At 38.8% G+C, this 20,069-nt stretch overlaps 1 protein-coding gene across 2 annotated transcripts in view; it reads left to right on the top strand.

The window, feature by feature from the left end:
• The window catches only part of atp6v1h (ATPase H+ transporting V1 subunit H), a 33,308-nt gene that overhangs the window by 5,772 nt on the left and 7,467 nt on the right, over positions 1-20,069 (top strand). Inside the window, exons 5-13 of one of the 2 annotated variants that reach the window (XM_085438274.1) lie at positions 416-529; positions 2,572-2,676; positions 3,807-3,866; positions 6,754-6,851; positions 8,762-8,954; positions 15,114-15,292; positions 15,545-15,670; positions 16,674-16,775; positions 18,262-18,375. In XM_085438274.1, coding sequence (XP_085294400.1) covers positions 416-529; positions 2,572-2,676; positions 3,807-3,866; positions 6,754-6,851; positions 8,762-8,954; positions 15,114-15,292; positions 15,545-15,670; positions 16,674-16,775; positions 18,262-18,375 — 1,091 coding nt within the window. The remainder of the gene's footprint in view (positions 1-415; positions 530-2,571; positions 2,677-3,806; positions 3,867-6,753; positions 6,852-8,761; positions 8,955-15,113; positions 15,293-15,544; positions 15,671-16,673; positions 16,776-18,261; positions 18,376-20,069) is intronic. The other variant, XM_085438275.1, reaches the window with a different exon arrangement.

Here is a 20,069-nt window from a genome sequence, read left to right as displayed (position 1 = left end):
ATAAAACTATTAAAGGTCCCCCTTGTGCTTGGATTATAGAATCAACTCAAGCGTGGGTTAGTAATTATTGAAAACGAAAACAGAGATTTACATCTTTAAACACACAAGTGGTATATTTGGAGGCTTGGCTGATGAGAGTTGTGATTGAAATCTCAGGGGTTCTGCAGCATTCCTGGAAAATAGGTGTCTAATACTAAAATCTCAGCAGCTACAGCGATAACTGGAGAAAACTGATTAAACCTTTAATAATGGCATTAGCCATCGGGACAATCACGTTTCTATTAACATTAGATAATTTTCTTCAAAATATTGTGTTCCTATAAAATAGATTGTCTGTCAGGCAGTCAGTTGTTTAGTATTCATGTGCACAACCCAAGAGCTCATCCAATTAAGTTTTATTTTTATTGTCTCGCAGGAGAACCATCAGAGGGTGAACATCTTCTTCGACTATGCCAAAAAGACAAAAAACACCGCCTGGTCCTACTTCCTTCCAATGCTGAATCGTCAGGATCTCTTTACTGTCCACATGGTGAGTTAGAAACAGAACAAGTCACATCCAGACAATTTTTGTAAATTGTGCATGTGTTCACAGTGGACGGTGGCCCAGGCGGAAAAACATTTGTGGTCTTGGAAAGCAGGATCATAGTGTACTTAATAGAATACTCTAAATTAGCTGGTATATTCTATTATATTTTTAGAGCCATACATTTTTCATAGATGTCTCTGTTTCTAATCATGGCAAGGCATCAATAATTCCTCACAAAGCAACCTTCCACGTTTTCCTTAAAAACAGGCAATTAAATGTAATGACTTCTCGCTGCCACTCTTTTCTAATAAAGAATGGCCACCTAATGACAAACTGAGTACTATGATAGGGCAAAGCTTAATTAAGAATACCAGCCAGATGGCATCCAGCAGGTGGGCTTAATGTGACCCCAAGTCTATGACACAGCACTTAACTCAATCAAACTGTCATGCTGAGTCTTGTTTTTAAATTACAGGCTTGACGTTTCTCTCCTGGCCAAGAGGAAATTGGAGAACTGAAATTGTTTCTGTCTCATCACAGAACACTTACCAAGCTGAAATTGTTTATGAGTCAGTAGCTGTGGCCTCGATCATTGTAAACTGGTAAATGGCCTGTATTTGTATAGCGCTTTATTAGTCCCTAAGGACCCCAAAGCGCTATAGCCTGATTGTTTGAACTCCATCAGCTATATATATATATATATATATATATATATATATATATATATATATATATATATATATATATATATATATATGTGTGTGTGTGTGTATACTGGTGGCAAGATGCCACTTGCCACCAGTTTGGCCATATTTCAGAGCTGCAACATCACTGGAGTGCCCAAAAGCACAAGGTGTGCAATACTCAGAGACAGGGCCAAGGTAAGAAAGGCTGAAAGACGACCACCACTGAACAAGACACACAAGCTGAAACATCAAGACTGGGCCAAGAAATATCTCAAGACTGGTTTTTCTAAGGTTTTATGGACTGATGAAATGAGAGTGAGTCTTGATGGGCCAGATGGATGGGCCCGTGGCTGGATTGGTAAAGGGCAGAGAGATCCAGTCCGACTCAGACGCCAGCAAGGTGGAGGTGGAGTACTGGTTTGGGCTGGTATCATCAAAGATGAGCTTGTGGGGCCTTTTCGGGTTGAGGATGGAGTCAAGCTCAACTCCCAGTCCTACTGCCAGTTTCTGGAAGACACCTTCTTCAAGCAGTGGTACAGGAAGAAGTCTGCATCCTTCAAGAAAAACATGATTTTCATGCAGGACAATGCTCCATCACACGCGTCCAAGTACTCCACAGCGTGGCTGGCAAGAAGGGGTATAAAAGAAGAAAAACTAATGACATGGCCTCCTTGTTCACCTGATCTGAACCCCATTGAGAACCTGTGGTCCATCATCAAATGTGAGATTTACAAGGAGGGAAAACAGTACACCTCTCTGAACAGTGTCTGGGAGGCTGTGGTTGCTGCTGCACGCAATGTTGATGGTGAACAGATCAAAACACTGACAGAATCCATGGATGGCAGGCTTTTGAGTGTCCTTGCAAAGAAAGGTGGCTATATTGGTCGCTGATTTGTTTTTGTTTTGTTTTTGAATGTCAGAAATGTATATTTGTGAATGTGGAGATGTTATATTGGTTTCACTGGTAAAAATAAATAATTGAAATGGGTATATATTAGTTTTTTGTTGAGTTGCCTAATAATTATGCACAGTAATAGTCACCTGCACACACAGATATCCCCCTAAAATAGCTAAAACTAAAAACAAACTAAAAACTACTTCCAAAAACATTCAGCTTTGATATTAATGAGTTTTTTGGGTTCATTGAGAACATGGTTGTTGTTCAATAATAAAATTATTCCTCAAAAATACAACTTGCCTAATAATTCTGCACTCCCTGTATATTGGTATGACAGTAATATAACAAATAGCATATTTTACATTACATACACCGTGATCTGTCAGTACTTTATATTTTATTGGATTGGATTGGATTTTATTATATTATATGGATGTAAAATATCCTCCTTCATTTAATAGGCGGCGAGGATCATCGCTAAGCTGGCTGCCTGGGGCCGCGATCTGATGGAAGGAAGTGATCTGAACTACTACTTCAACTGGATCAAGAGTCAACTCAGCTCACAGGTAAATGAAGCGTAATTGTTTGCAAAAAATATAATGTTAAAATAGTTTCTAAATCTGAGTTTTAAAGCTGTTTTCAGTTTTTAAGGTCACATAGATTGTGATTAACTGCTTGTGGAGAAAGAACCTTTTAAGCATTTAATTTTTGTGCTACACTATTGTACAGTTAATTGTCTCTTTGTTGCGTGTATGTATAATTGCTGGTATTGGTAGTAGTATATATAGTAAGGTTGCTTGATGTTTAAAGTTAAGAAACACCATGAACGTGACTAAAACAGTACATTTATTCTCATTAACATTCATTTTCACTATGAATATTGCAAGATCATTTAAATCATTGCACAAATTACATTTCATAATGCTGGTTAGTAAAGATCCATTTCATTTGCACTCTTCGATTTGGTTCAGTTTGAACATTAGTGTTCAAATCAATTTTTGGAGCTGCATGAAATGGTTCCAACTTTTTTTTTTCCTGAATCATTTCATGGGTTATTAACATCTCAGATATTGGCTCTCAGCTTCTCGAGACACTGGGCTCCTCTTTCACCGGTGGGGTTTAATTTACTCCCTTTTTCCAGAGTGTAACTCTCTAAAAAGCCAAGGTAATTCATAATTTCCACCTATTCATTTTGTCAGCATTTTATTCAGGTTTTGGGCTCACAGTGGAAGCCTTGTTTGAAATATAATGTATTCATATTGGGTTTGAACAGGCTTGTCAGACCTTGAGATTTTTCCATTGACAGATGCTCTGTAGGTGCTAGCGATGCTTTGGCAGATGTATGCAATAAAGAATAGGCTGATAAAACGACATCTAGTTTCTCCATTGTATGCCAGTATTTCCAGCATAGCCCCAAAGTTGTCTTCAGATTTTATAGATATCCAACTTTTGACAACAGCATGGTTTTGTGACTGTTCTTATTTTTAACACTTTCTGTCTTTGCAAGTTTTTTTTAAACTGCTTCCTGAAATTGCATTTGATGTTCCTTTCCCCCTCAGCACCCAGGCAACCAATCAGTGAGCACCTGCTGTCCCTGAATTACATACCGTGTAGAGTCCACTGCCTCTGTACCTTGGCTTGAAGTGAATCCCTTTGAACAATTTTGCACCTCTTTCTTTTGTTTATTTCTCATTAGAATCTACACGGTACAGGTCCTGAAACAAGCATTGGAGCAGGAACTATTTCTCCCAGTGAAGTGAGTATGAGTGAAGTGCAGCTTCAACCATCCTGGCGCTTCCCATACAAAGAGTTTAAAGAAACCAAAATGCTGGGTTTGTGCAAGCTGGCATCTGTCAGCTGTCACTGGACTTTCACATCTTTTCTCTCCTCCCCGTTTCTGCCCCATCTTCTTCCTGCATTCAAGATCTTCATTATTAATTCCAGATGGTTGGAGAAATGAGTCAGCTGATGAGACGCTTTTAGAAAGAATTCTCCATTTAGACGGCATGGTGTTTGCTGCCACTGTTTGCTTTTAACTGTTTAATTGAAAATTGCATGCTGTAAGCTAGTTCTCTTTAAAACAGAAAGCGCATGACAAACATCTTTCCCTGAACATTGAAATAAAAAAGGAAAAAATATAAAAAGCATTTGCACAGCAGCAGCATCCTACCATTTTATATCTCATATCTTTAATACAATACAGTGGGGCAAAAAAGTATTTAGTCAGCCACCGATTGTGCAAGTTCCCCCACTTAAAATGATGACAGAGGTCAGTAATTTGCACCAGAGGTACACTTCAACTGTGAGAGACAGAATGTGGAAAAAAAAATCCATGAATCCACATGGTAGGATTTGTAAAGAATTTATTCATAAATTAGGGTGGAAAATAAGTATTTGGTCACCTCAAACAAGGAAAATCTCTGGCTCTCACAGACCTGTAACGTCTTCTGTAAGAAGCTTTTCTGTCCCCCACTCGTTACCTGTATAAATGGCACCTGTTTGAACTCATCATCTGTATAAAAGACACCTGTCCACAGCCTCAAACAGTCAGACTCCAAACTCCGCCATGGCCAAGACCAAAGAGCTTTCGAAGGACACCAGGAAAAGTATTGTAGACCTGCACCAGACTGGGAAGAGTGAATCTACAATAGGCAAGCAGCTTGGTGTGAAAAAATCAACTGTGGGAGCAATCATCAGAAAATGGAAGACATACAAGACCACTGATAATCTCCCTCGATCTGGGGCTCCACGCAAGATCTCATCCCGTGGGGTCGAAATAAGATAAGATAAGATAACCTTTATTAGTCCCACATGTGGGAAATTTGTTTTGTCACAGCAGGAAGTGGACAGTGCAAAAGTTATGAGGCAAAAATTAGAATACAATAAGAATAAATACAGTACACAACTGTACAGAATAGAATAAAATAAAATACTATATACAGTAGAATAAAATAAAATAAATATACAATAAGATAAAAATAGAATACAAATACAAATACTATATACAACTGAGTAAAAATACAACGATGACAGAAAGGATTATTGCACGCAAAATGATCATGAGAACGGTGAGCAAAGATCCCAGAACCACACGGGGGGACCTGGTGAATGACCTGCAGAGAGCTGGGACCAAAGTAACAAAGGTCACCATCAGTAACACACTACAACGGCAGGGAATCAAATCCCGCAGTGCCAGACGTGTTCCGCTGCTGAAGCCAGTGCATGTCCAGGCCCGTCTGAAGTTTGCCAGAGAGCACATGGATGATACAGCAGAGGATTGGGAGAATGTCATGTGGTCAGATGAAACCAAAGTAGAACTTTTTGGTATAAACTCAACTCGTCGTGTTTGGAGGAAGAAGAATACTGAGTTGCATCCCAAGAACACCATACCTACTGTGAAGCATGGGGGTGGAAACATCATGCTATGGGGTTGTTTTTCTGCCAAGGGGACAGGACGACTGATCCGTGTTAAGGACAGAATGAATGGGGCCATGTATCGTGAGATTCTGAGCCAGAACCTCCTTCCATCAGTGAGAACTTTGAAGATGAAACGAGGCTGGGTCTTCCAACATGACAATGATCCAAAACACACCGCCCGGGCAACAAAGGAGTGGCTCCGTAAGAAGCATTTGAAAGTCCTGGAGTGGCCTAGCCATTCTCCAGACCTCAACCCCATAGAAAATCTGTGGCGGGAGTTGAAAGTCCGTGTTGCTCGGCGACAGCCCCAAAACATCACTGCTCTCGAGAAGATCTGCATGGAGGAATGGGCCAAAATACCAGCTACTGTGTGTGCAAACCTGGTAAAGACCTATAGTAAACGTTTGACCTCTGTTATTGCCAACAAAGGTTATGTTACAAAGTATTGAGTTGTATTTTTGTTATTGACCAAATACTTATTTTCCACCCTGATTTACGAATAAATTCTTTACAAATCCTACCATGTGAATTCATGGATTTTTTTTTTCACATTCTGTCTCTCACAGTTGAAGTGTACCTCTGGTGCAAATTACTGACCTCTGTCATCATTTTAGGTGGGGGAACTTGCACAATCGGTGGCTGACTAAATACTTTTTTGCCCCACTGTATATAATTACTCTGATAAGTATGCTCAGAAATATGTACATGGCTATCTAACAATTGATCGTCATCTTTTCTCTGCATTTTCAGCCAGGTAACCCCCGCTCCTTCTCTCTTCACTGCTGCCTGTTTCTCTCGCTGGACTTCTTTGCTTCTACCCAACCTCTTTAAAATAACAGATTAATGTGATCAGTTCTCTCCTCTCAGCTTCTTCCACTCTAATCTCAATTTACATTATTCTGCTTAGGTGTGATGAGCGTTTTCCCTCCTGCTGCTCTGTATTGTACTTTTGGTGTGTGATCTAGCATGTGTTGATGGACTCATATGAAAAGACTGCATGTGCGATGCCTGGGGTTTGAAAGGTGACTGTAATGCAAAGTTTGGAGTGTTTGTTTTTTTTTTTTGTTTTTTTTCTCAATGTGCTGTCCCTGATCATCAACTTCTTCATGTTTCAGAGCTGCACTAAATGTGTTTGACTTTCTAACATTTTGTTTTTTTTTTCTCCTGGTTTCACTGCTAAGGCTTTAGTTCATGTTTAAGTAAATGTTTGCCACTGTCTTTTGCAGAGCTCTCAGTATGTCCAGTGTGTAGCTGGGTGCCTCCAGCTGATGCTGAGGATCAATGAGTATAGGTTTGCCTGGGTGGAGGCTGATGGAGTTAACTGGTGAGTGAAGCATGTATTAAGGTTGACTTAAACATTGGTTAAGCTGCTGAAATAGCCCTTGGAATCAATATGAATACAGTTCCTGATTTATCATGGGTTTGCTTATGCTTAGGATTCTTGTAAATACATTAGTTAGATTGAAAAGAATCACTGAAAGGAAGAATAATGACAGTGACAGTCACATCATGTAAAGTAGTATTGTAGAGTGTCTCTGTCAGGATGTCATGACACAGTGCTGCTGCTGCTAAAGCATCGTAACTTTGTTTGCTCTTTTCAAAAATATAGTTTTAATCTCAGCTGTCCTCCTGATTCATACATGTCTGCTCTGCTTTTCCTTGAGTCACCAGTGATCATCTTGCTTCTGTTGTACTGTGAGACTTAAATATCTTGTAAAGACTAAGAGCTTATGGAAAAGGTTGTTCTTTAAAGTTGCTAAAAAATATTTAAAAATTGAGTAATGATGGATAGTTGGCACAGACATATTTTGATAAAGGCTCTGTACCATGGGAATTTTTTTTTTATAATGGCATAATTGTTTTTGAAGTTCCCATTTCACTTCAGTTTCCTGTATGCGATAATCGAGGTTTGGTTCCTGATTGAGTCGATTAGTAGAACCTCTCTGGTCTTCTAAATGTCTTTTTCTCTGTTAGGCAATTAATGATATAAACATGTGAAAAGGTTGTGCAGCAGCTGGTTTATTGTTTGTTTGTTTTCACACTACTTTTCTTCCGATCAAGTAAGTTTCAAAAACCACTGAAAGATAAAAAATCAGGAAATAGAGCTCAAGATAACAGCATCACAATGCCCGTTTTGGCTGACAACAAGCCACATCTCTAGGTGAACAAAAGGACTAAAAGGAGAAGCAGAAAATCACCTATTTGAAGGAGCAGGAGCCATGAAATTTTGACATTTTACTGGCTTTTCAGCTATATTTCTATATCCACTTCATCCACTGTTTCAATGTAAAATTATTCTCTTGATAGGACTCTTTGCCTGTCTGATGGTTGGATAAGCTAATAACCTAACAGCCAGTCACAGTAGGGCAAACCTCTGACTTACCTTTTACCCAAACATAAGTAAGGCTGTAGTATAAAGCCTGGCTGTTAATCATCTGCATTTGACTTAATTTATATAAGAGACACACTATAAGGTGAAAAATTTAGTCCAGACAGCACAAAGCAGTATGAAAAATTAACTACTGACTCTATACCAAGTTTATATTTTGTTTAAAAAAGATCTGATGTAGCTTTTGGTGCTGCTGTGAAGAAGGTGCAATCTCTGCCCTGACGAAAATAAATGAAACTTGATATGTAAACAAAACAAAACAAAATTCAGAGCCACACAATTTCACATGTACTTTTAACCATATTCGTCATATTTGTTACAAATTAGTCTGTAACTGACCAAAAATAAGCAAAGTGCTGAAGAGTCCCCCTCAGATATTACTGTACAATTGCCATTCAAACAATCGAGAACTTTGCAGGTTCATGCTTACTAAAACTGAGTGAGACAGAACATGAAAGGTTCAAAATTTAATGTACAAATTATGCATGATTTACCATCATCTTTCACCAATGCCTCATTGCTTAATCTGTATCACATAATTATCGCACATCTGTGAGATCCACATCTCTGCATTTTACAGCTATTTCTGCAAATGTATGACACTCTGTCTACTTGTAATCATTAGTACCATACTCTCCATTTGAACAACTCTTCTGTTATTTAAAGACTGAACATCTCATTCTCAGCCATCATCACAGATAGTGGAAGAGCAGCGTGTAGGGACACAGCTGTGAAAGCTCTCCTATTAGTAAACAGCTAGCAGTGATAAACGTTGGTCTTTTTCCCTTTTCACTTTTTTTGATCCATTTTACTTTTTATTTATTTATATTGTTTTTCTGCTTAAGCATCACAGCAGTGCTGAGCAACAAGTGTGGCTTCCAGCTCCAGTACCAGATGATCTTCTGTGTTTGGCTCCTGGCCTTCAGTCCTCAGCTCTGTGAACAGTTGAGACGTTACAACGTAGTGCCTGCCCTGTCCGACATCCTCCAGGAGTCTGTCAAGGAGAAGGTCACCCGAATCATTCTGGCTGCCTTCAGGGTTGGTGGAGAATTTTTCACTCATTGTATGTTTCCCACTGATACAACTGCATCTGCATTTTCTCTGTGCTTTGTCTTTGTCCTTTGTCCTCTGTTTTGGGGAAAACCTAGAGCTATCAAGTATGTGGAGTGGCTACAATTAGTTAGAATATATTAAATAACAATGCATCACAGTGAAAGGGTTCTCTTGTGGTGATCACAAACCCAAACAGAAATATAAATCTGCAGCTTTTCCCAATTTTAATGTTTGGTCGATTCTCACCCGTCTCACCCTGTCACCCTGTTACAGCTGACTGCTGTTTGTCAGGAAACAAAACAAAGCACTTTAGCCTACATGATAAACACCAAACAGCAACTAGCTGGAAAGCGTAGTGGAGTGTGTAGCAGCTGAAGACACATATACTTTCCTCAAGTCAGTGGAGACCTAAAACAGAAGTAAAAGGCTGGACTACAGGTTCATCAGGTGGCCTGAAACATGACTGTGTAACTGTTGGATGAGTAAATGGAAAAGCGTTTGTTAACACATAGTTCTTACCAGCACTTTAATTCTGATATAGAGCATGCGTTTTCTCAGACTCTGGCACAGCATATTTGCATCTAATTGGATTCTGCTCTTTATCAAAGAAGAGGAAACGAAAATGGCAACTCTAAATCAACAGATGGGGCTGCCTATAAAGAAGCAGGGCCATAAATGATACATAAATGCAATTTATGACTATGCTCCCCTTTCAGCTCCCTGCTGTGATTGTTCAAAACATCTACTGAATATTTAATGTAGTCCTAAGAGCTGTGTTCTGGACTTTGTTGTTTTTTGTTTATGCCAGGTAATGAAATCCCTATAGTGTGCTACTGACAAAACTGAATTAATGGCATAGGCCTCATTTTTTTTAGCTAATGTTAATGTAATTTTTAACTGCACAGAGTTAATAATTCTGACAGGGTACCAGTGCAAGTCTGGAACATATAGGAAATGCACTCAGTGGAGTAGCTTTCAGGTCTTCATCAAGCTCGCTACTGTTCTTGGGAAAAGTATAGAAATAATTACGTAGTCCTGAATGATTACACATATTATGCAGATGATTTGTTTTTTCTGTAAAAGACAGACAGCATACTAATGACACAGACTGTAAGGATCCTCTGCTTAACACATTAGTATAACTGATAGCCTGCAGTACCTGACCACCCTCAGCACACATCATCTTGAATACTAAACAAAAAATCTTTTCTACTCTGTGAAATGTCTAAAGGGAAATATGGATCTTTAAATAAAACTTTTCAGTGATAGCGTTGCTTTCATTTTTTTCAACCCAGACAGCTTCAGTGACCTTGCTCAGAGCACAATGGTGTTATAAATGGCATTGATTACATGATTGAAACATGAGCTCAGAGCTGATTTTAGAACCTAAAGTTGAGGAAGGTATTCACTGATGTCATTGTAATCTGAGTCAGTATTACAATGTTTTTATTGTTTTATTATTTTTTTTTCATTTATGCTAAAAGAAACTTATTTGACACCAAATTTATGTCCTGTTTTATGCGTGCTCTCAATCGCTGCATCTGTTTCTGGTTTTAATTTCAGCCCACAGCTTTTTCATCACACTCCTGCCAGTAGAGATGTCACATGAAGGTTTTGGTAAATGCACCCGTGAAAGATAGGGGCTTTGTTTTCTTCATTGGAACTTCACTACATTACACTTAATTAAAAGCAGTGGTGCATGGAGTCACCACATCTTTACGTTAAGCGGGTTTTCTTATGAGTGTGTCAACTTGCTGTATGGTGTGTGCGTTTGAGAGCTACAAGACATTGTTTTTCACCAACAAATGGGGTATTTCTTTGTTGACACCCAGGGGTTCTGGGTGTCAACAAGGGGAAGGCTGAGATTATTTTGAGATTATTTTACAAAAATATTCAGCGCTTTTCTGCATGTTGCTATTTGTCCCAAATGTCCTAATTATGCAAATGATTCTGCTCACCACATGGGATGAGGAAAGTGACTTATTATCCAGACCATCTGGAAGTCCTTGAACACATCCTCAAAGGCAGAACTGCTGCGTTTGTGATGTGTTAGCATTAGTTTAACTGTGACTCTAAAACTTTTGTTTTGACTACTCTGTTAAGGCCTAAAAATGTTGAACCTTCTTGTAGCCACAACTCCTTAGGTGGTAACTAGGCTCTAAATATTTGGAGTGACTTGACTGTTTGATCTTTGTGAAGACATTGCAGGTTACTCTTAAAAGACATTTGTGATATATTAGTCACATTTGCTGGTGCCAGAAAAGATGGTGCCAGCAGAACACATGGCAAGGTGTCTGTCAGTTTTTGTCTTGATTAATGTTAGTTCTCTTCCTTTCTATAATATCTCTAAATGTCTTAGTACTACGTGTGTGATCACCAGTTGCCTTTAGAGATCAAAGCATCTTATGGTCTAGTTCTGAAACAAACTGCGCAAGGACAAGCTTTACCACCTTTTGACATACCTGTGCCAACTCCCTAATGCCACACCCTGGAAGAAGCTCCCAAGGAAACAGGGAAAACGGGCTGGTACACTCATCAGAGTCGGGGCTTACCTCTGTGCTTCTCATGCAACTACAGGACCAGTGGAGTACACCTTTAGATGGATCCTGCATGTTGTCCCTGGAGATCCCATAACATTGGATCAGCTTCTTCTGGTTCCCTGTTTTCCTAAGCGGCCTCGGTCCTGTGGATGTAGCATGGATCTCACAAATCTTTGCAGCCTTGCCTATGCTTGTGCTTCAGATGTCAAAATCTGCACTCTTCAAATAGCTTTATTAAATAATAGATCACCATCAAACAAGACATTTGTATTAAGCAACTTCTTAATGACAAAGTCTCAGCAGCTTGGTTTTCTGTTTTTGACAGAAACTGTGGTGAGTCTGTAGCTTTTTCTGAACTTCTTCCTCCAGACTTCACATTCTTCAGCCTCCCTTGGACCTCGGGTATGGGTGGAGGTATATGTACAGTGTTCAACATCCGTTTTCGTTGCCACCAAACACTCAAACAAACATCAATCATGTCTGCTGTGAGTCTAAACCTCTGGTCAAGGACATTCTAAATGTTCTGGACTCTTTTAACCTGACACAGTGGGTCACTGGCCCCCCTCATAAAAAAGGTCACACACTGGACTTAGTGCTATCACAGAGGTTTGGTGTGTACATGACAGAAATATCTGAATTGTGTCTCTCTGGTCATTTTCCTGCGATATTCACTATAACGTTGCGCTGCTCTTTAGATAAGTCATGCACTCTAGCACATAAAAGACAAGCGCGCAATCATCTAATAGCCCCTCAATCTAGTATCACATTTCTTCATTATAGGATAATAAATTCAGTCTGTGAAAGTGTCGAGGACAATTCTGATAGTTTTAATTCCACCTGCACTGATATCTTGGACTTAGTCGCACCACTCAGGACTAAGCGCTCTAAGCCATTTTCAGAACCCTGTTTGAATGAATATACACACACCCTTAGACATAAATGCAGCCGTGCTGAGAGGAGATGGGAAAACAATAGGTCGTATGTTTCTTTACAGGTATTTAAGGACGGTATCTCTGTTTACCAAGAGTGTTTACAGTAAAGTGTTTACTGTAAACACTCTAAATACTAATTCTATAGTTTTAGTGTCTACTTTTTAATGTTTTTAATCATATTATTAGTCCATGTAATAATTTGGTGCTGTACCTTCACCAAGTATGTATGATGATTTTTAGGCAATTTTGAGCGACACAGTTTCAGCTATTAGGCCCCCTCTCATCACCCACCGCCTCAGACCCCTGTGTGCTCAGCTTTATACAGAGATTAATTAACACTTCTTTTATTACAGGCTGTGTCCCATCATGTTTTAAATGGGCTCTTTTTAAAATCCTCTTCTTAAAAGAAACACATACTGGACCCAGCTGCTCAGGCTAATTACAGGTCCATTTCAAAGCTTCCCTTTCTTTCAAAAGTTTTAGAGAAAGTGGTCTACTCATAGTCTGAAAAGTTTCAGTCTGGTTTTAAGTCACTACATAGCACTGAGACAGCACGTTTAAGGGGTTTTAATTATATTCTTTTAACTCTGGATTCTGGCAGCCCTGCTACCCTGTTGTTGTTGGGCCTTACAGCAGCCTTCGACATGGTTAACCATGATATCCTCCTATCACATTGTAGCCTGAAAGAATCTGTTCTTCAGTGGTTTTGATCTCACTGATCTAGGAGGACCTTTTATGTAACATGGCCCCCTACAGCTTGAACATAGCCCCTCTTTATTATGGTGTACCTCAAGGCCCAATTTTAGATCCAGCCTTGTTTGCACTGTATATGTTGACACTGGGGTCTATTTTTTCACGGTATAGCCTTTCATTTCCGTGTTTTGCAGATGACTTGCAGATCTGTTGCCTTTAAAAGCAGGGATAGACTCATTTCAGCTGTTATTGTGTTGCCTTTTGAGATGTTAAACAGTGGATGTCCTTAAATTTTTTAAACCTAAATGAATGTTTGGCAACTCTGTTACTTTATCCACTCATTGTAAGACAAATGTTAAACCCATGCCGTGTACCTTGATGGTTCGTTTAAATTGTGTAGGCAGGTGAGTGCACCAATATAGCTTTTTCCATCTGAGACAGCTAGCCAAGGTAACACCTTCCAGCTAATGCCTTTGAACACATTATTCATCTCTTCATTACTTGCAGATTGGACGTCTACAACTCTCTTTATTTCAGTTTGTACCAGTCGCCTCCAGCTCATCTGCCTCTTTACACTGGCTTCCTGTTACTTATATGATCTGATTTAAAATTTTACCTTTTGTTTTTAAATCATTAAATGGGCGAGTCTATTCTTACCCATCTTAGCTCCTATCTATTCATGCTCCAGAAAGAACCATGAGGTCTAGTTCAAAACTAATGTTATCATTCCAAGGCTTAAACTTAAGTCTCGCAGTGACAGTGCCTTCTCTGTGGCAGGTCCCACACTCTGGAATAGTCTGCTGCTATATATTAAAGCTGCACAAATGCTGGAACTTTTTTAATAGTGAAGACACTAGACACTTGTTTTAACAGCCTCAGTCATTGTTGTTCTTAGTTTTTTTGTTTTTGTTTTTTTCTTATTGTATTGTTCTTTCTTCTTCATATTTTTATTTTTATTGTCATTGTTGTGCATTTTCCTTGTTTAGTTGCTTTTTAGTTTGTAAAGCACTTCGGAAGCTGTTGGAAATATTCGATATAAATACATTTGACTTTGACCTTGACCTAGTCATAGCTTTTCCCTAAGTGTTAGCTGTAGGGGCCAATCAAGGTATGGAGTGATTTCTTCTATCTCAGTCCCAGTGCAGAAGCCACTTCTCTTTTGAGTCACTCCAAGTGTTGCCACCACAATTTTCTCTCCATTAAAGCCTGAGGCCAGGCTCCGAGAACTTTGTCCGCAGATTTTACGTCAGAAATAGCTTTTATAATACTTGAACATTGTGTTCTTGTTGCTGGGCAACTCTACTTTTCTTTCTCTTCACACTCACTCACAACACCTGAATTTGAATCCTAGTTAAGGATGGGTATTATGAAAACCATTAGCTCCATTGGACAGATTTTATACCTTTTAATAAAGTTGTTTAACATCAGGAGTTGACAATGTTACGATACTACAATGAGAAATACATGAAAATATAGAAAACAAATCAACTGCAAAATGGACCTGAATAAAATGACCAAACACGCACAACCGATTTCTCAAATATCAGTCTAGTCATCACAGTGATTCAGTCATAAAATCATGATGAACACATAAATAAATGCATAATGATGCTGCAGAGGTCTCCTGCTCATTGATTTCTGTATTGTGATTTAAAACAAAGGAATATTACAGCAACACAGTATAGATCGTATAGCAACATTTCTGACAGTAACAGTGTATATTTATAAATAAATTCTCATCTTTCATAAGTTGTTACAGGCAAAAACAAAAAAGGTGCAACAGGCAGATGTTTGAGGTTTAGCTCAATAAATTACTTAAACAGTTCATCATGAATGTTGAGTATTTTTTTTTTCATTGACTAATAGTTAAGTATGATTTATTAGCCTGTTCGTTCATTGAGTCATTTCTGCTTTCTGATTCAGACCTCAGCTAAGTTTCTCATCAATTAGCGAATTAATAATGATCTTTTCTTTGACAGAATCTCCTGGAGAAATCGGTGGAGAGGGAGACTCGTCAGGAGTATGCACTAGCTATGATTCAGTGCAAGGTGCTGAAGCAGCTCGAGAACCTTGAGCAGCAGAAATATGATGATGAGGACATCACTGAGGACATTAAGTTCCTGCTTGAAAGGCTCGGAGAGAGTGTGCAGGATCTCAGGTACCTAATTAAGATTATTTATGAATAACATGTATTCATAGTTAGTTTACTAAACCATTATTTCTTTAAAAAATGGAGCTTGAATAAAAAGTCAAGTGTCTTTGTGCAATCCTTTTCATACAGCTACCATTAACATGTCCATATGATATTTCTGTACTTTAACTGTGCAGCGCAAATCATTCTTCTTCACATCATCAGTTAAAGTAGTTTTTGTTTTTGTCTGAGGTAATGATGTTTATTTTTGATCAACAGCTCATTTGATGAGTACAGCTCTGAACTCAAGTCTGGCCGCTTGGAGTGGAGTCCTGTACACAAGTCAGAGAAGTTCTGGCGTGAGAACGCTGTCCGCCTGAACGAGAAGAACTATGAGCTCCTCAAGTAAGCTGAAGCATCTGCTGTCATGAGATTACTCATTTTCTCCATTGCCTTTTAAAACATGATTTATTATTACCTTGACACTTCAGTAAGAGCAGAAGGACAAAGCTTCTCAAAGTGCACCTTGTTCCGATATTGAAGGGCACAAAGACTGTGATTTGTCACTTCTTATCTACTTTCGCCACAAGAGGATGTATATGTATACATATACATACACACACACACACACACACACACACACACACACACACACACACATACATATATATATATATATATATATATATATACACACACACACACACACAACACTTGGACAGCATGCAGCCTTTCATGGCGTGACTAGATGCTGCTATGGAAAAATCCAGTTTTATACTTGACTCACAATCAGTTCTTTCGAGATACCTTCCCAATGCCTTACTTTTATCAGCTATGAGTTACACTCCCAACATCATGTGTCTGTGTTTCTGATCTAAGGACTCAGATCGCCAGAGATAAAACATCCGTTGGTGTGTGTGTGTTCTTCATTATTCGGGTCACACACTGTTGTGCTATTGACATTCTGTAAAAATCCTCATTGTCTCATCGCTGTCCCCTCTCTGTAATCAGCTCAGCCATCACCTCGGCTTAAATTAGCCTTCTGTTTTTTTAGTATATACCCTTAAATCTCACGAAGGCTTTATTCCATGTTGAAGAAGCCACTTTTTCACTGCATGCCTTACATCTAATATCCTTGGCTTCAGAGTTTAGTGTTTGGGATTTCCAGTTTTAAAGTAGCACTAACCTTGGCTTAGTGAGAATAAGAGCGTTTCTACTTAGAAAACTGCTTTAAAGAAAGTAATCTCAGCTCTTATATTTTTCTTGAAGCTTTCTCAGAAAAATCTTTGCCTAGAAGCGTCTTTAAAGATATGTGATTGAGATCAGTAAGAATTAAGTGATTGAATCTTTTTTATGCAAACAGACCTCTGCATTTTAATGTTTTATTTTCACTGTGTTTCTTTGAAAGGATTTTGACGAGGCTGTTGGAAGTGTCCGATGATCCTCAGGTTATAGCAGTGGCAGCTCATGACATTGGAGAGTATGTGCGGCATTATCCACGTGGTAAAAGGTGAGATGTTAAGCATAAATACTATTAGATATTCACTAAAATCTATTAAAGATTTTTTTTGAAGATCACCTCCCACACACCCTGCCTCAAATGACAGCCCATCGTTGTAACGGAGTTGTTTTATGCTGGCTTTGCCTAGCACAGTTTGCCCTTGACACCAGATTTTTGGCAGTGGTAATCATTTAAGGCTTTGTGTGTTTCTCGTTTTATACAGTCACATCTAATCTGACTGCTCCATGCAGATTGTGCCAGTCGGGTGTTACGTAGTAATGTTCTGTTCATCTGTTTGTTGTTTAATGGTCACTGGCAAACATCTCATTACTGCCATCTCACCTGCCAGTAATATTATTTAACATACTTCAGTGATACTTAAATAGTCTTTTTTTTTTTTTTTAATAAATCAAATCTACTCAAACTTAAAGGTACCCAAAATGTGTCAATTGTGACTAACAATTTATGCCAAACCAAAGTAAGTTTGGAGAGATTGAGGTAAGTGCTGGAGGAAGGAAGCAAAGTGAGCAGAGGCAAGAAAGAATATGTTTGTGGATGAGAGGGAGATAGGTGAAACAGTAAGGATAGCAAATATTAGTTATATGAGTTCAAATAGAGACAAGTCTGGCTGGACTTGACGAGGTTCAGTCACTATCTTTCCTGGCACAAACACAGTGTGAGGCATGATTTGTGAAAAAAGAGTGAAAGGGAAAGTTTACAATATGTTATTGTCACCTGCTACTATGGTTTGGAGACTAGGGCACTGACAAAAAGACAGGAGGCTGAGCTTGAGGTGGCAGATGTTTGGATTGTCATTGGGAATGAGCAGAATGTCAGGATTAGATGTGAGTATATCAGAGGGAGAGCTCAGAGTGGGTAGTTTGGTGGAGATCCCGAACAGAACTCAGACAGTTGGTTTAATGTGGAGCAGCAGAAGCTCTACCTGACTAGCAGAACTCCTCATTTAATCACAAGTCAGCACAGGCCTAAACAACCAAAATAGTTTATTTACCCAATTTATGTGCCTTGTTGAATTTAAGTGCCATTTGAGAGGATGATTCAGTGGGGGAATTTGATCCAGGGTCTTCAGTATGAACCCAGTGATCCTCTAACAAAGTGAACTTCAGGGTCAGTGCTGTGAAGACAAACTGGCAGTTCAGTAATATATATACACTGCAATTCATTCAGAATATCATGCACCTGGATGGAATAAGTTCACCCAATGGAAATGCGTAATAGTATCAGTGCTAGCACCTACTTTTTCTTTGATCAAACCTTTTGCGTTAATATTACAAGCATTACATCTGGTTTCCTTTTCACTGTGTTTTATCCTTTCACAAAGGCCAGTGACCCTGTATTAGATACACAGAAAATTTCACCAAGGCTGGATTAGATTACATGATGGCTCACTGAATGACCTAAAATACGAAAATAGTACCTGTTTACTGTGTATAAAACCTCTGTCCCATTATTCCCTATAACACTCCCATTTCAGAGTAATTGAGCAGCTCGGTGGAAAACAGCTTGTGATGAATCATATGCACCATGAGGACCAGCTAGTCCGGTACAACGCCCTGTTGGCTGTGCAGAAGCTGATGGTCCACAACTGGTATGAGCACTTTTTATAGCTTCTGTTTGATGTAACTCACTCACATGAACTTAACCTTAAAGCATTAGCTGAACTTTCCTGACATGAAAAAAAACCAATCAGCTACAGCTACACGCTAGTGATTAAAGACCATGCACACCCTCATGCATATTATGATTTACTCTGGCTGATTAGACATCCGCTAAGGTTAACGTGAGCGGAGATTGGTTGGAAATGATACAAGGTCAGTGAACAGTCATACTGATGAGAATGCTGAAGATGCAAAAATGATCAGAAAGAGGCAAATTAGTTGTTGACCTAAAACAATCTAAAAAAGTTAGTCATGTAAGACTATATTGGATGGTCAATGAAAATTTCATTTTTGAGCATTTAGTCATCATAGCTAGGGAGATTGATATGTTTCGCTTATTTAAACTTTATTTAAACCCATAATTAAAATAATGTAGATGTAAAGCCAATAATGGAAAATGTGAGTTAGCACAAGTGTGATGTATACACTGAAAATCACATTTTTACACATTGTATCTGTGTCCTGCATGCAGCATCTTGAATAAAAATGTTTAAATATGGTTAGATTTTGTAACTTTCATTTAAGGAGGAAGAGGCCATGCAATCTCTCAAATTTGCCTCAGACATATGAGAGAAAAAAAGCACTTTTATATCCTAAAACGTGACTGGAGAGGCGTTTTTAGGATTCTGCCTTTGTGTGTTTGATGTGCTGTTGGCTAATCAGGCTAATGCAGGGTGAGAGCCGGTTGTCTGAATTTTTGTTTACATTTACTTGAATTATGGTCGGAACGTGTCCTCACTGGCCTGAAAGCAAGTGTAATGAGGCAAAATAACTGTGTGGACAGCAGGGCTGCGCTGGGGTCAGATCAAGATGTGCATGACTTAGGTTCAAAATATTGACAGACTAGGATGTTCCACAAAATGTCAAATGTGCTGGGCTGTATGTTTCTCATGTCACGAATTTACCCAGAGTGAACTTTACATAGATAGTGTCTTTCCTCTGCTTCTCAGTCTTACAGAAAATAACTTGAATGATCTTATTTGCCAAAAGTAGATTGATTTAGATGATTGTTCACACTATTTTGCAACTTGTGGCTGGCATAAATGTGTTCAAGTAAATTTCAGCTGGTAATTACAGCATCAAGAAAGATCAGTTAGAAAATGCTACAGTGGTGCTATGGCACCTTAATTTAGTGTATCATGTACATATCTATCATTCATATTCTTAACCTGCAGACTGAGATTGCAGCAACCTTTTAGGGGGATCACAACCCCACTTGTGCATCATGGATTGAATACACTTGTGTCTGATACAGACTGTAAGATGATAACACCCACTGAATTGTTGGCTACAGCATTTTGCTGCAATTACTCTGCTCTTTTCTTCCATGTCTCATTATCAGTTGCACAGTTATAATTACCACTAACAGCTGGATTAAAATATTATGCAAACAAGCTTCTGCTGCTTCTCTGTTGAAATTCCAAATATTTTGTTTGACACTTCCATCTGCTGGGGTTCATGCCCACCTTTGGAGTTCTCACACTTTGTGATGCCTATTTATCTTCATAGCCAAAATTTGAAAACTGTATGGCTAACTTTTGTCTTTTTTTTTTTTTTTTTTTTATTCTTAGGCTCTTTAGACCCATTGCAAGCACCATTATAAACTCGTCATGCTTGATTTTAC

Source organism: Copadichromis virginalis, linkage group LG18 (genome assembly GCF_057382275.1).
Source record: "Copadichromis virginalis isolate Kocher_CV1m ecotype Utaka linkage group LG18, C_Virginalis_male_GT1.1, whole genome shotgun sequence".
Classification (NCBI taxonomy): Eukaryota; Metazoa; Chordata; class Actinopteri; order Cichliformes; family Cichlidae; genus Copadichromis; species Copadichromis virginalis.
The sequence above is the reverse complement of the archived record's forward strand: the minus strand, read 5'-3'. Positions and strand labels throughout refer to the sequence as shown.